Here is a 16,001-nt window from a genome sequence, read left to right on the forward strand (position 1 = left end):
AGGATCCTATCCGAGCACCACAGAACTTATAATATTACATGATGGATAAGCATCTGCTTGTATTTCTCAGCATTGAGGGTGCCATTAATCTTGACCAAATCCAAAATCTTGACATGCAGCCTCAAACTTGCAAGAAGCCTCCACCATGCTTCACTGTTGCCTGCAGACACATTATTATACCTCTCTTTATGCCTTTGGCAAACGAGCTGCTTTCTGTTACAGCAAAATATTTCACATTTTTGACTCATCAGTCCAGAGAACCTGTTGTCATTTTTCTACACCCCAGTTTTTGTATTTTTGTGCATAATTGAGTCACTTGACCTTGTTTCCATGTCAAAAGTATGGCTTTATGGCCACCATTCTTCCATGAAGACCTCTTCTGGCCACACTTATTTGAAAAGTAGATGAGTATAGCTGTGCTCTGCTTGTTGTTGCCAATTCTTAGCTGATGGCACTGCTGGACATCTTCCAGTTTCTTACAGAAGTAAGCATGTGTTGTCTTTCATCTGTTGCACTACTTTTCCTTAGCTGACCACTGTGTCTATGGTCTTCAACGTTGCCCATTTCATGCTGCTTACTCAAAAGAGCTTGAACAACGTTTCTTGAAACCCCAGACTGCTTTGAAATCTTTGCTTGGGAGAAACCTTGCTGATGTAGTATAACTACCTTGTATCTTGTTGCTGTTCTCAGTCTTGTCATGGTTTTTGACCTATGACCTGAAACGGTCTTCCACAACCTCACTTTTTGTAGCAGAGTTTGGCTGCTCCTCACCCAGTTTTAAGCCTCCTACACAGCTGTTTGTCAATGACGGTGTTTCAGCCTACATATGAAAATGATGATCATTATCACTTGTTTGGTATAATTTGTTACTCATACACATGACTATAATCCTGCAAAACCCCTGACTTTGTTCAAGTGTACCTAGAAGAAACTGATGCTGCTTTGAAGGTAAAGGGCGTTCACACCAAGTATTGATTTGATTTAGATTTCTCTTTTGTTCATTCACTTTGCATTTTATTAATTGATAAAAATAAACTATTGACACTTCTAATGCTGAAAACATTCTTGCCTTGCACCATTTTTGCAACACGTGCCTATAACTTTTGCCCAGTACTGTATATTTTACAGAGGCTTTATATATTGGTCTCCTTTTACTTGATGAAGTATCTCTGGAGATGTAAAGTCTTTTTAAAGGCATAGTCTGATAGGGGCTTATATATAATACCATAGTAGGCAAAAATGTCTGCACCAGACCAAAGGTTGAAAAAAAGCCCATTTACCACCTAACGCTTTCCTCTTATCATTTTATTCTCCGACATTGGCCCGCTGTTGGCGGACATGTGCTGAAAGTAGAAGTGAGTTGTGGTCTCGCTCTTATCTGGAGCAGGTTTTGCAATAGACCTGACGTCAGGAGTTCAGATTTCAGACCCCAAGTAACAGCACACAGGAAACGTCTGATGGTAGTGGTGTGATAAGCGGGTCTTGGTAGACCTTTGCTATGTGCATAGACTGCCCATGTGAGCTCGCTGTTATCAGTGCTGACATTTTTTTGCATTAATTTCACCATTCGTGTTGAAAACACGTAGAGACAAAAATGCAGACATGTACCGTCTGTTCTACATAAAAGCTACAAGAAAACTTCAGATCTTCTCTTCCGAGAGCATCTAAGAAATTGTATTAATACTTAGATCAAGAATAAAATCTTTATTAAGATCTGTCTTGTAAAGAAACATTGTCATTAAAAAAGATGCCCTATGTTCAATCTCTTTTTATTTTTTTTGCATAGGTGTAATATTGCGGTGATATTCATGGCAGAAATGGTGGTGGATCACAGTGTGAGAGAAGACTGGGCCCTTCACCTTCCTCTGCTGCTCCATGCTCTCTTCTTGGGTAAGTTCCATTTTTTGGTGTTGAGATGATTTCTTGGGGTGTTGTTGACTTGGGCCTTCTTGATGCAGCCGGCTATCCTCTGGGGTGAACTGTTTCATGTGAATATTTATTAAATTGAGGCCAAAATTTAAAATGAACGGTCAGGAGATTTATGCTACCCAAACCGTAGGCATCATGAATCGCAGCCTGGTATATTATTCTCTGGAACGCCGGAGTCTACCGTCATGTTCCGGCCTTGGACCATAGCCGAAGATGAAACTAGTCCGGTTAGCTTTTCCCAGTGCTTCTGCAGGTGAATGACAGGTCTCTCACTGTGTACATCCAACCTGTCAATCATCTGCAAACCCCTGAGCATTTTGGAGAATAATATGCCAGACTGGTTCCCTTGAAGAGTCAAAGGGGTATTCACTTCATTATTTCATGATCTGATGACCTATTACTAGAATATGCCATCACTTAAAGGGGTTTTACAAAAACCAAAAAAACATATTCTCCCTACTACTATACTGATCCCGACTGCTCCTCTTGTAATACATCCCAGAACAGGATACATAGAGAGCGCTCTGCACATCCTTTACTGGCCATACAAACTTATGACCTCTACTTGCACTGACTACTTCAGCCCCTTCATCCTCCGGATTGGTGGGGGTCTCGGAGATAAAACCTTCAGTAAGTGATGGCGCATGCTAGCAATATGCCGCCACTTACAAGGTAACCTGCAATTTATGGTGACTAAGCTGATTCTTAGACGGCAGCCGGGAAGATGCAGTTTTAGAATATAAGAAAAATATCACTACTTCGTTCTAGCAACCCTACCACGTCCTGCCCACAGAGGGGGATTTTGCCTCTCAACCAAATTTACGTCAATGAGCTGAGCTGCAATCGCAGACACAACCCATGGCTTAATGTTTTGGGGGAAAAAAACCCTGTAATTTTTCTGATCCCGTGCAGTCCCTTTAATGTACGTTATAATAGTCTGTTTATTAATCCTCATGACCTACAGATCTAATGACCTTTTGTTGCCCTTGTTCAACTCCACTACCATTCCCATGCTCCCACGGACTGTCATGTCTGTTCATCTAGTAACATTCCTGGAGTTCACCGAAACGTAAAGTGCCTGTACACTTGATTGGCTAAAAGCTTTTCTTTCCAGCCCCCCACCCCCACTTAATACGCATGCATGCTCAATTCAGCCAAACATACATGAGCTCTCAATAGAGAGATGGGGATACACTAGTACCAGACACATCTGGCAGCGGTTTATCTCCTTTGAGAGCAAATGGATCAGGCATGTTGAAATACGATATGCCTAACCTTCCATTTTCCTGCCATCAACCTTCAGGGAAGAGTTAAAACATCAGCACATACATTAGATGATTGTACATTGTAATCCACGGGCAGCATGTATCAGGCACTGGCTGTATTATATCAGCCAGGTATGTTTGACTCTGAAATGATGCGGCATTACATAGAAAAATATAGTTTAATACTCGCCGAGGACAGAGCCGCGCTGTCAACTAGTCAGACAGGCGGGTCCCCAACGGCTTCTCCCCACCCACTGACCTGGATTGACAGGTGTCTGCCTATGTGCTTGTGTATGCAGACACCTGTCAGTCACTGAGAGTGGGCGGGGAGAAGCCGCTGGGGACCCGCCTGTCTGACTCGTCTCTAGTGTGGTCTCAGCGGCTATTAAAGTATGTTTTTCTCTGAAACGCTGCAATGTTTCAGAGTCCGACATATTTGGCGGACATCACATGCTGTCCACGGTTTGGGCAGCGTTTATCCAGTGTTAGGTTCTCTTTAAATTGTAAGCTTAACTTTGTACAATAATTACATTTTAATTCAATTTGACAAACTATTTTAGGCCTCACTGAGCAAGGGGAAAAATACATTAATTTGGACTGTAAGGTAAAATGATAAATCTTTCTCATGGATTTGCACTTGAGCGTTCTTAAGTTCTTGAATTAATATTTGAAATTAATTTAATTCTAGAACATCTGATGTGATTAATTGGTTCAAATAAGCACATTTGTACATAGGGAATTACTTGCTAATTATACGGGTGTTGACTTCATGCAGGTGTTGATGGTGAGTAGACAGTAGCAGTAGCCATTTCATCCCTAAGGCACCTCTGCCACCTATGGAAACCTAAGTGTTATAAATGACAGTAGCTCAGGGCCCAGTTACAGATTTGCAGTGGGGTCTAGGTGCTTCACATTAACCTTTGGGCATGACATGACACTTGATACCTGTAGTAATCGCTGGCTGCATTGGGAATCTGTCAGTAATAGGATGAGCATCGGATTCTGTGTGTTGAGATGGAAGCAGGAAGCAGAGACCGGCTGGGAGGACCTGTGAGCAGCAGAATCGGGAGTGCGGGCAATCTTTCTGCTGATTAATTTTTTTAAACCACTCTTGCGCCTTTGCCAAAAAAAAAAATTTCCCTGGAGGACACCACCATTAAAAGTTAACTTTCTGAACTCTCAGCTCTATGTAAAACTCAAAATCTGACAGTTTGATTCTTGTAAAAGTTAATATGCCCTCCTGTATTTGATAGGTCTGGACCATTACCGCCCTGAGGTCTTTGTACACAGCAGGAAGCTCCTACTCCATCTTTTGATTGCGCTGTCCTGCAATAGCAATTTCTCAAGCATTGCATCTGTTCTTCTACATGCCCGAGAGATTAATGAGGCCAAAACATTGACTGTGCAGTCATCCTGCCATTCAGAATACCCATACACAGGTAATCACAAATATTCTCAAACTCATTGATGAATGTGGATGAATGAATGTTGCTCAAAAGGGCAGAAATCGATGTGTGGTCTTACATGCTATGAATATTGAAAAATTAATAGTTTACTTCATAGCCAGAGATGGTAAAAGCAAAATGGACTGTCCGCACAGAAAGGAGTCAGGTCACAGTGCCTATTAAATACTATGGAGCACTCGGCACAGTGAGAGACTAAGCAGACACAGCAAGATCGTGCTACAGCTTTTCGCATATATATTTCACTACAATGCTGGAATCACAGCCACACAGCTCAGTACTGATGCACAAAGCCCTACATGTTGCTGTTGCTTCTGCCTGTGTGCTGCAGAGAAAGAAGTGAATCCATCTCTGTGTGCTGTGTATGGGAGACAGCATAGTTGCTAGTGTTGACCCATCCGACACCACTGAAAAGTGGAGACGAAAAATGCAGAAACAACTCCTATAATGGTCCGAAATAGCGTTGTTTCTCATGTACACACATTATTCTGAAAAGTTACCTGAAGCGACAGGTATAATTTACAGAGGACCTGTCGCCAGGTCAAAAGTGGACACTTTTTGCTCCCAGTTTATTCCCACTGCTCCCCTGAGTATTTTCATTTTTTACGGTTTCTTTTGTTGTTTTTTAATCCGCTATACGGTTCAAGAGATATGGGCCTTTTTATTTAGTGCAAATCTTTACAATGGGGCGGTGCTCACAGGATAATAATACAGAGCAGCCGAAAGACATCCACCCCTTCCCCCAAAGAATCCTGTGAGCCACACCTCCTTGGTAATGACCATAAAAGTTATCACCAAATAGAAAGTCCTGTATCCCTGGAACCATATGGGGAATTAAAAAAAGAAAAACAAAGTATTACAGAACATTTCCATAACCCTATGATTGGTGAGAGTCAGACGATCTGTGCTAATCATGGGACCAAGGACCCTTTAGCTTATTTCTAATAAATAATTTAATGTATATGGTGACCATTAATCTGTGCTACTAATTCCTCATTTTGAAGATTTAGGGGTTCTTATCTTGAGACCCCAATCCATCAATAAGTGTTGGCCTATCCTGATGCTATGCCATCATATGGTATAGTGCAAAAAGCCAACAGTTTAAAGCACCACTCCAGCGTTTGTTTGTTTTTTCAGGCCTGAAGTGGCGCTTTAAATCCAAGCCTTCTACCCCCAGTCACATACTCATCCTCCAGCGTCTTCACCGTTTTTTGGTCTCATGACGCCATCTTGTGAGCAGCAGCTTCTGACTGGCCTGATGTCAGAATCTACGTCACACGCTCTCAATGCAAGTCTATGAGAGTCAGAACGGTGTTCTCATAGACTTGTATTAAGAAAGTAACCTTATCGCCACTCTATGAAATACTGGAGCAGCCGGCAGGTCACTTTTCGCTGGAAAACGATGAAGGCGGCGGCAGATGAGTATCAGACAGGGGGCAGGGGAATTTCATTTAAAGCACCACTCCAGCCGAGCAATAAAGAAAACCGCTGGAGTGGTGCTTTTAAATGAAATTAAAAACGGAAAAAAAAAATCATCCAAATGCTATTGTTGGATCAAATGACTCCAAATGCCCATTGTGTGTAACCTCACAAGCAATAGTCGTGGCCATGCCCTCACTAGTCATTCGGACGATGTGTATGGGAACATGTTTATACATCGCTAAAGAAATTTGCAAGCTATGGCGCATAGAGTAAAGTGGAATGTGCAACATAATAAATATCCCTTGGACACGTCTGTGTGCGTGCTGCCGAGAGAGATATGCTACATTCCTGTATTATCTTTGGCAGGAGGCTTTGACTTTCTCCGGGAGTACCAGTCTTCTCCAGTGCCAGACTCCGGCCTTAGTTCTAGTTCTACCTCCTCCAGTATCAGCCTTGGAGGAAGCAGTGGGAACATCCCACAGATCAGCCAAGAGATCGAGGATGTTGACACATCAGCCGAAACGGATGAAAAAGCCAACAAGTTAATTGAGTTTCTGACCACCAGGTGAGCCGTCTGGAAGGGATAGATTATTTTATCTGAACTTCTGAATACGCTGCTGATAACCTATCACACAGGCTTCATGAAAAATGAGATTATCAGTGTTTGTGTAGCCATGAACAACACTCACTTAACACTCAGCAATATTCTCAGTAATTAGGCAGAGCTCTCATGTCCAGTGGTTGTCTAAAATGGATCCAGTAAGCGATTAAAAAAAAAAAAAAAACTGGATCAGTTTAAAAATTAAAGGGCTATTTACATCTCCAAGATCCTATCCCAATTTGTAGTAGGTGTAATCATTATAAAATTAGCAAATATCTCTATTTAGAAATGTAGTATAGTTTTTCTGATTCACTATATCAATGTCCAGCATTGCAGGACCTTGGGTATTCATGGTTACGACCACTGATATAGTGACAGTTAGCTGGTTTCTATTGGTCGTAATCATGGTTACCTAAGGTCCTGCAATGCCTGTGTAGCGCCCCGAGGGTTCGGTCGCTACAGAGGTATTGCATCTCACCCAGAGGTGTGATATCTGACTTCCAGGTAAGGATGGAGTGTGGCTCAGGACCCTAACACCCACATGCACTACACCACATTTCCGGGGGGCAGGGTGACAATGCTCCCAAGAGTGAGCACAACTGTCCCTGTCCCTGGCTGGAGTGGGGGAGGGAACACCTAGAAAGGGGGAACCCGGTAGTGTGTGGGTGGGGAGAGTAGATCCCGGGTGCACTGTAAGGAGGAGTATATATGGTGGGCACCATCTTAGAGTCAGGGAGTAGAAAGTGGGAGAGAGCAGAGAGAGAAGGAGGCTAGGAGCAGAGGCTCTGCATGAGCTCTGCTCCGCAGGCAGGCCAAGTCTTAAGGCCTGGAGGAGAAGAAAGGAGAGGAGAGGAACGGAGGAGGCTCCAGGAGTGGAGTGAAGGGACCCCAGGGGTGCGGACCGGCCAGCCGCCACCGCACGCCCGCCGCTTCCAGAGTAGGGGGGTCAGGCCAAGAAAGGGAACCGGATCCCTCATCTAGTGGAGGAGAGCAACTACCCTCAGCTAGTGACTGGAGGCTGGGGCATTGTACGTGCACGGCCCCTCACTACACCCGTTAGGAAGGCACCATATAGAACCCAGGGAAACGGAACATACGTTTGCCCGCCAAGGCCCGAGGCAGCTGGACAGAAATGTGGTCAATTGTGGGGTACGACAGGCCAGAGAAAGGACACATGAAGGGGGTCCTGAAAAGCATTCCAAAGGTACCTGGGAGTTGGCCGAGCCCCTCACCTGGTGAGCACAGCACGACTTGGGCAGCCATTACCTGCAGAAGTGGCTTGGAGTGTAAAACTGTGAGTAAAGACCCTGGACTGCATCACTGGACTCTGAGTCATTACTGTTGCTCCCACGCACCATCACCCCCACCATCTGCACTCACTGCCCTGAGGCTATTCTCCTCCCGTGGGGAGTTATACTACCCTCTGCTGCGCACACAACATCAGCCTCAGCGGTCTGCCCCGCAGCGGCGGTTCTCAGTGACTGCAATCCACGGGTGGCGTAGTCGGACATTTAAACATTAAAACCCAAAGAAACAGATCCGCCACTGGTTTGACCACCCTGAGCCACGGGATCGGGTCGCCGCCACGGAGACTAAAACCCCTAGCACAACACAGAGAGACCCGGCTCCGGGTATTCCCCTACACACACGGCCCAGGGGGCGCGTCACCTGTGCATGAGGAAAGAGACATAGCAAATCAGAAAAACTATACTACATTTCAAATTGGAGGTATATGCTACTATTATTACCGTATTACACATACTACACATTGGGATAGGATATTGGAGATGGGAATTCCCCTTTTAAGAAAAACTTTTGCCGTTTAAAACTGATCCATTCACATTGACATCAATGATTTATCAAATGGATCCAGAAGCAATCAGTTTTTTGAGCCCGACAAAGTTTCTGCTGGTCTCTTTAAGGCTGTTCACATGGACCAACCGGACGCACAATACGACCGCCGATCAGTGAACATTTATCTACCAATGGTCGTTTAAATGTCTGTTTATACAGGCACACCAAGCTAAACAATGCTATATACTGTATTTTTGGCCTATAAGACGTACCTAGGTTTTAGAGGAGGAGATATAAAAAAAAAAATTGAAGCAAAAAATATAGTCATGATGCCCTGTTATGGGGTGGGGATCTGCTGCTGACACTGTTATAAGGGTAATGTCCCCCAATTCTGTACTAATATTCCCCATCCTGGTATATGTATGTCCCCATGGTATATATGCCTCATCCGCTCAGTATGCATAAGCTGCCATAGTTCTCGGCCGCTCGTGTCCTGTTTACACAGGACAATGCATTTGCCGAGAGCGATGTTTGTTTATTGTTGCGTTGCACAAAAGATCATTTCATCGGTAGCCTGTTTAGACATCAAGATAATCGTGAAACGAGTGCTTTTAATAACACTTGCTCATGATTATCTTGCAGCATAAATGCAACTTTAGTTCTCATGTCCAGAAATCACCCGTTTTGAAACAGATCCAGTGAGCAAAAAAAAAATGGATCCGTTTCAAATGGAAGAAAAATGGATGACTATTTAACGGATCTGTTTTCCATGGACTTCACTGATATATATATATATATATATATATATATATATATATATATATATATATATATATATATATATATATATATATATATATATATATATATATATATATATATATATATCTATCTATTTATTTATAATATAATATAAAGGTGTATCCAGTTGCAATCGGTCTTTTTTTTTTTGTCTGTACAATATTTTTGTCCTGCTAAGAAAATTGATTGCTGCTGGATCAGTTTGAAACGGAGGACTACTGGACGTGTGAACATGCGCATGTGCCGGGAAAGGCCAAAAAGCGCTGATGACACCGAAGTGAAGCCGGCGCATGCGCATTACAGTACTGTGCTCTGCCCTCAGCAGGGCTGGGGACTTATATGCAGCTAGACTGCTGTAAAAAAAGGCATTAAAGGTGGTGGTCGTAGTTTCTATAGGGATGGGCTTCCTTTAAAGTTATGGCTCTTGAAAGAAAGGGAAGGGAAAATTTAAAGCTTAAAAAGAAAAAAAAACATGTCATGAAAGGGTTACATACTATAAAATGGTCATCTATTGTTGCAGAGCATTCGGGCCACTCTGGTGTCATGAAGATATCACACCCAAGAACCAGAATTCCAGAAGTGCAGATCAGCTCACCAACTTCCTACGTCATGTAGTGTCTGTATTTAAGGACTCAAAATCTGGTAATTTCCTGATCAGTTCTTATTTTGTATTTATTTGGTATGATCTCAGTTCGGCCATTACTTTATTAGAAATGGTGCTACGCTGCCCCCTGCTGGGCCACGGTATAATTTCACTGCCATTCAAAACCACTAATTCTTAGCAAGTACAAACTATAGAAACCAAAACTGTTCGGCTTTTAAAGCGAGTGAACTGTTCTGGTAGTCGGTAATACTTGTATGCAATGTAGAATAATTTGTCTCTTACCATGTATGTATTATACATTAACATTTTGAAAAACCACTAGGGCTGACATTGAAATTCTAAAAAGTTAATATTTTAGAAAAAAATATTTTTACAATGTTACATTTTTTTGTAGTTGGTTTTTGTTTTTCCTTTTACAATTTTTTTTAATAAATTGTATTGTTTTGTGCTCTTCCTTAGGCTTCCACTTGGAGCAGCACCTAAGTGAAGTGGCTCTACAGACTGCTCTCGCCAGCTCTTCTAGACATTACGCCGGTCGCTCTTTCCAGATTCTGCGAGCTTTGAAGCAGCCGCTCTCGGCCCATGCATTATCCGACCTTCTTTCTAGGTTGGTCGAGGTCATAGGAGAATATGGGGATGAAATACAGGTATGTCCATCTTACATTTTTCCTACAAATTGTTAAAGCACCACACCAGTGTTTTTTTTTTTTGTTGTTGTTTTTTTATCGCAGCGCTGTAGTGCCCCTGGTCTCATTCTTAACTGCCGCAGTCTTCATCTGTTCCCAGCGCCGCCCCGGTCGGTCTTCTGCAGTTTGTGACCTGCTGGATCCCTCTAGTATTTGCTGGGTGATCCGGAAGTCACAACTCAAGTCTGTGAGAGCCAGAACGAGGGTCACATAGACTTTTACTGAGAGCTTGTGACCGTTACCTCTGACTTATGATCAGCCAGGAGTTGCGGTCACAAGATGGCGGTGCGGGACTGGAGTGGCGCCGGAAAGAGCAGAAGACGGCGACTGGTGAGTATAATATTGATGTCAGATTAGATTAATACTACTGCAGTGCTGAAATAAACAAAATTGCTGGAGTGGTGCTTTAATATGGATTGTCTAAGGAATAAAACAGGTGGCAATGCTGAATAGTGACTTCTTACAGGGCTGATTCCATCATGTAAGCGCTGCTGCTTCCAGCAGTCCTCTTCGCTGCGTCCAGGCATTAGGTATCATCAGTGAATAATGTGTGTGCGGAGCGTATTCCAGGGGTCCGCTCCCTGCAGCACTCCAGCTTATATGAAGCTACAGCTCCAGGTTGTCAGGCGGCTGGCAGCACATGCTGGGAAATCACAAGAGCTGGAGTGCCGCATGTGGAGATTCTCTTGGTGGAACCTGTCATCAAGTTTGCAGAGTCTACTGATCTAGGTAGAGATCTGTCGGCAAGGTGGAACTAATATTGAGCACGTTCCATTTCATCTTTTCTATCACCCTCTTCCCCCTATTTTTACCTTTCCACTAGATTTTCGGAATTTGGCTCAATATATTCTATTCTATTACAGAGAAATCTGATATTGTTGCTGGTTGTATTAATATTTTAGATTGTCTTTTTAGCACACTGTCACTTACTCAGAACCTACTTTTTATGTATTTTGCTGGCAGGGCTATGTCATGGAGGTCCTCCTTACTTTGGAAGCTGCTGTTGATAACTTAGCCGACTGTCTGAAGAACAGCGATCTGCTGGCTGTGCTGTCCAGGTATATGGTTATGGTCTAGAAGTACACAACCAGAGCATGATGCAATCTACATTAATGGTGTATAGTACTTAGTAAGAACATAATATACCATCTGGGTTATGGACCTACTGTTAAAGGGAATCTGTCAGCAGATTTTTGCTGTATAATCTGAAGACCGCAGGAGATAGAGGCTGAAACACAGAATTCAGGGGTGTGTCACTTGTCAGAGTACGTGCTGCTGTTAATTAACTGTGAAGGATTTATCACTAAGAGATTAACATTGCTGAACTACACTATTCTGGCAACGCCCCTCCTGTGATAAGCACCTCACTGTATATACACATTATGGGTGGGGTTAGCTTCCTCAGCTCTGCTTCATTCTAAATCTAAAAGCTCTGATTGTGTTAGAACGGCTGCACCCAGTAATCTAAGTGGCACATCGTTGGATTCAGCTTCTCTTTGCCTACATCATGCTTATCTCAGATGAGGTAGCCAAAACCTGCTGACAGATTCCCTTTGAAGGAGTGCAGCTATTCTAGAATATGAGATTACTTTATGATCAATCATTGGGGGCCTGAGCCCTGCTCCACCCTCCCCCCAGCAATTCAGTGGAAAAACTGTCTGCCATGCTGATTCAGTGCTGCGGCCCTCACTGTTCTGTGCAAGCTGTGCTCCTGATGACACAGAGAACTGCAATAAGATCCTTTCACAAATCAATTGGGGTTCCAAAGGTCGGACCACCAGCCATCTTAAAATAAGAACATGACTTGGCTTTTTGACTAAGGTACAGTAAGCCTGACACTATTTCCCAGTACTGGTCATCTGTGTTGATGGTGACGCATTTAAAGGGATATCCTCTATTCTCCCTCAAAATGTGTCATTCACTTTGACAGACTCAGCCCAGCCATGCATTTTTTACATTTCCCCTACAGCTTCCTTTGGAGATAACAGCTGATTATTGGTCTATTTTTCATGTTTAGAGGAATAATACAATGGTAAATTTGACAACAAAATGAGTACATGAAGGGGCTTTCATACATTATCACAACCCTCTTATCTTGTATTTTGATAGTGCCTTATGTGCTATCCCCGGTGCTTTTTAATTAATGTTTCCAACCCACTTGTCAGGATTCAGCCAGCAAATGGATGATACTAAAGCATAATGTTTAGAAGTCTTAATGCATAAGCTGCTGAGCATTGCATTACTTGATGATGTTTTTCTTGCTTTAACAAATGTAAAGCTCATTCTGCAGCTCAATCAAAAGAGGGGGGTTTAATCTCTTTGATTACATCAAAGGGTTTGTCCAGGATTAGAAAAGCATAGTTTTTTTTTCCCCAAAAAAATAAGTGTTACACTTTTTCACAGGTTATGTATGATATTGCACTCAGTCTTATTCACGTAAATGGAGCGGAGTTGCGATGCTGGACACAACCTGTGGAGAGTAGTGGCGCAACGTATGGTTGCATACGTTGCTTATAGACTCCCATTTGGGAAAAAAAAATGATTGCAGCAAGCTCAGTATTTATTTATTTTTACTCACCTATATAGCACCATTAATTCAATGGCATTTTATGGGCACTGTCCCCATTGGGGCTCACAATCTACATTCCCTATCAGTATGTCTTTGGAGTGTGGGAGGAAACCAGAGAACCCGGAGGAAACCCACACAAATACGGGGAGAACATACAAACTCCTTGCAGATGTTGACCTTGGTGGGATTTGAACCCAGGACCCCAGTGCTGCAAAGCAACAGTGCTGCTAACCACTGAGCCACCATGCTGCATGGCAAATCAATGCAGCAAGTGCCATCAGTATAGATGGTGCTACTCTGCTTCCTCTTTGTGTAGCAGAGGCGATCATTCCTATCTGTATTGCTTGCCAGGGCATTGTTAGGTTTCCAGAAGACAGGACAGTTGAAGATCTATCCATAAGTTTTAATAATACGAATAGTCCCACACAACATATAGGAACATGTATATGAGGGCGTGAGGGGATTCTTGTCTTCACTGAGGAGATCCAGTCTTAGGTTGGTTTCTGACTTCAGGGTTACGATCCATGTATATACTGCAATTTCCAGCTCGAGTGATCCGAACTCAGTAGGCGTTATGGTCCCTATACGACCTATCAACATGGACATCTGGATGTAATCTTACAAGCAATGCTAAAAGAGGTATTCCCATCTCCAAGATCCTATCCCAATATGTAGTAGGTGTGTAATAATAATAATATTAGCAAATACCTCCAATTAGAAATGTAGTATAGTTCTTCAGATTCGCTATGTCACTTACCCACATGTGCAGGGCATTGCAGTTATGTACATATCCATGGTTACAACCACTAACAGCTAACCAACTGTCACTATAGAAGTGGATGTAACCATGGATACCTAAGCTACTGCAATGCCCTGCACATGGGGTAAGCGACATAGCGAATCAGAAGAACTATACTACATTTCTAATTGGAGGTATTTACTAACATTATTATTACACCTACTACACATTGGGATAGGATCTTGGATATGGGAATAGCCCTTTAATGAAAAAAAAAAAAGTATGCAAAGTAGCTCTTTTCCAGAAGAAATACTCTCCCTAGTTCTATCTGTTGGAGCTACCCTATAAGTCACTGTCTAAGCCATGAAATAGCCTTGAAACATGTCTCAAAGATATTAGACAAAAGTAGAAAGGCCCAGCTGTTTCAGGGTTCTTGCTCCTCTTTAGTACAAAGTCGGGTACAATTTGGTTGGATCATCTGATTCAGCAAGCGACTACCCTACTCTGTAATGACAAGGGGCAAGTTTTCTACAGATTTGTATCTGGTTTGGTCAGTATTCTTATTCATATTTCAAGACACTTTTATGGGTCGAACATTGACTTACGAAATGGGGATCTTTAGGTGGCACTAGAAGTGTCCTTCCCTCTGGAGGGGAACTGCCTTGCAAAGAACAATATATGTAATTCATATTTGACAATTATCAAACTTATGAGATGGGCTTCCTGATTTGGAAATGTAGTAATGGGGTTTAACAGTTTCAGCATTACCCTGTCTCCAGGCACAGTTTCTTTAAAAAAAAAATGGTGCTTTACACATTCTCTGGTTCAGCACTGAGTCTCCGTCGCTGCTCCTGGTGTCTGTTCTTGGTATGAGCCAAAAAGTGAGCTAAGCGGATCTCTCAATAGTAGACTACATGAGCCGCTGAGCTCACTGATCGGTTGCAGCACTGTCAGTGTGACGTCAGTGCTGCAGACAATGGTAGACGCCAGGAACAGCGGCGGATACTCAGTAATGGACCTGAGGAGGGTGAGTAAAGCAGTCTGTGCTACATCTGTTCACAGGGGTTTTCTGAAACCGAAAAACCCCTTTTAATGTTTAGAAAGTTTTTCTAAGATTAAAGTTTAAGATTAGATCATCGCCTGTTGAAAAAAAGTGGGTTGTGATGTCCATGTTATTTACAGGTCATCGTCTCCTGATCTGACTTCCAATACAAAGTTAACCGCAAACAGGAAAAGTACTGGTCAGCTGAACGTTAATTCTGGGATGGTGGGTGGAAGCACGGCCACGGCGGAACGTAGCCGTCACCAGAGGAGCTTCTCGGTTCCTAAGAAGTTTGGTGTTGCGGACAAGTCCTCAGATCCTCCTCGCAGTGCCACACTGGACAGGATCCAAGCTTGTACTCAACAGGGATTCTCTCCTAAAACTAGGAGTTCATCCTCGCTAAAAGACAATGTGACTGATCCCTCTCACATAAACAACCCTACTAACTTGTTGGCCACCATATTCTGGGTCGCCATAGCCCTAATGGAGTCAGACTTTGAATTTGAGTATTTGATGGCACTGAGACTGTTGAATAAACTTTTGTCTCATTTGCCGCTGGACAAGTCTGAAAACCGAGAAAAGCTGGAGAAGCTACAAGGACAGCTGAAGTGGTCAGACTTCTCCGGGCTGCAGCAACTACTTCTTAAAGGGTTCACATCCCTCACTACAACGGACTTGACACTTCAGCTCTTCAGTTTGCTCACGCCTGTCTCACGGGTCTCCATGGTGGACTGTACACACGTCATAGGTAAGTGTATGTCTTTCAAGGCACCAATACAACTTCAATAACTGGTCTCCAGGATGATTCGCTCCCAATTACACATGGCCGCTGGGCTGTGCATCGTGTGTCCTGAGAACAAAGAATTGGGCATGTTGAGACTCGCCATGCCTGATCCTGAACCTCATACACCCAAATCATCCCATACCGATGAAATTGTCAGCTTGAGCTGACTTTGCTCTGTGTGGGCAGATTTAGGCCCTGTTCACACTCTGAGATCAGTTACCATTGTATACACAATGTTTTTGCAAATGTGCCGTTAGACTTTAAAAAAATATATATATTTTTGCAGTATGGGAAGTAATGCT

The 16,001-nt window shown here is 43.0% G+C and overlaps 1 protein-coding gene across 8 annotated transcripts in view; it reads left to right on the plus strand.

The window, feature by feature from the left end:
• FRY (FRY microtubule binding protein) overlaps positions 1 to 16,001 on the plus strand; it is a 444,805-nt gene that overhangs the window by 373,699 nt on the left and 55,105 nt on the right. For all 8 annotated transcript variants that reach the window (XM_073662506.1, XM_073662507.1, XM_073662508.1 and 5 more), the window contains 7 exons: positions 1,787 to 1,890; positions 4,448 to 4,633; positions 6,446 to 6,644; positions 9,796 to 9,917; positions 10,339 to 10,526; positions 11,529 to 11,623; positions 15,056 to 15,663. In XM_073662506.1, coding sequence (XP_073518607.1) covers positions 1,787 to 1,890; positions 4,448 to 4,633; positions 6,446 to 6,644; positions 9,796 to 9,917; positions 10,339 to 10,526; positions 11,529 to 11,623; positions 15,056 to 15,663 — 1,502 coding nt within the window. The remainder of the gene's footprint in view (positions 1 to 1,786; positions 1,891 to 4,447; positions 4,634 to 6,445; positions 6,645 to 9,795; positions 9,918 to 10,338; positions 10,527 to 11,528; positions 11,624 to 15,055; positions 15,664 to 16,001) is intronic.

Source organism: Phyllobates terribilis, unplaced genomic scaffold, assembly GCF_046119375.1.
Source record: "Phyllobates terribilis strain yellow unplaced genomic scaffold, ASM4611937v1 Scaffold_2__4_contigs__length_985480577, whole genome shotgun sequence".
NCBI lineage: Eukaryota > Metazoa > Chordata > Amphibia > Anura > Dendrobatidae > Phyllobates > Phyllobates terribilis.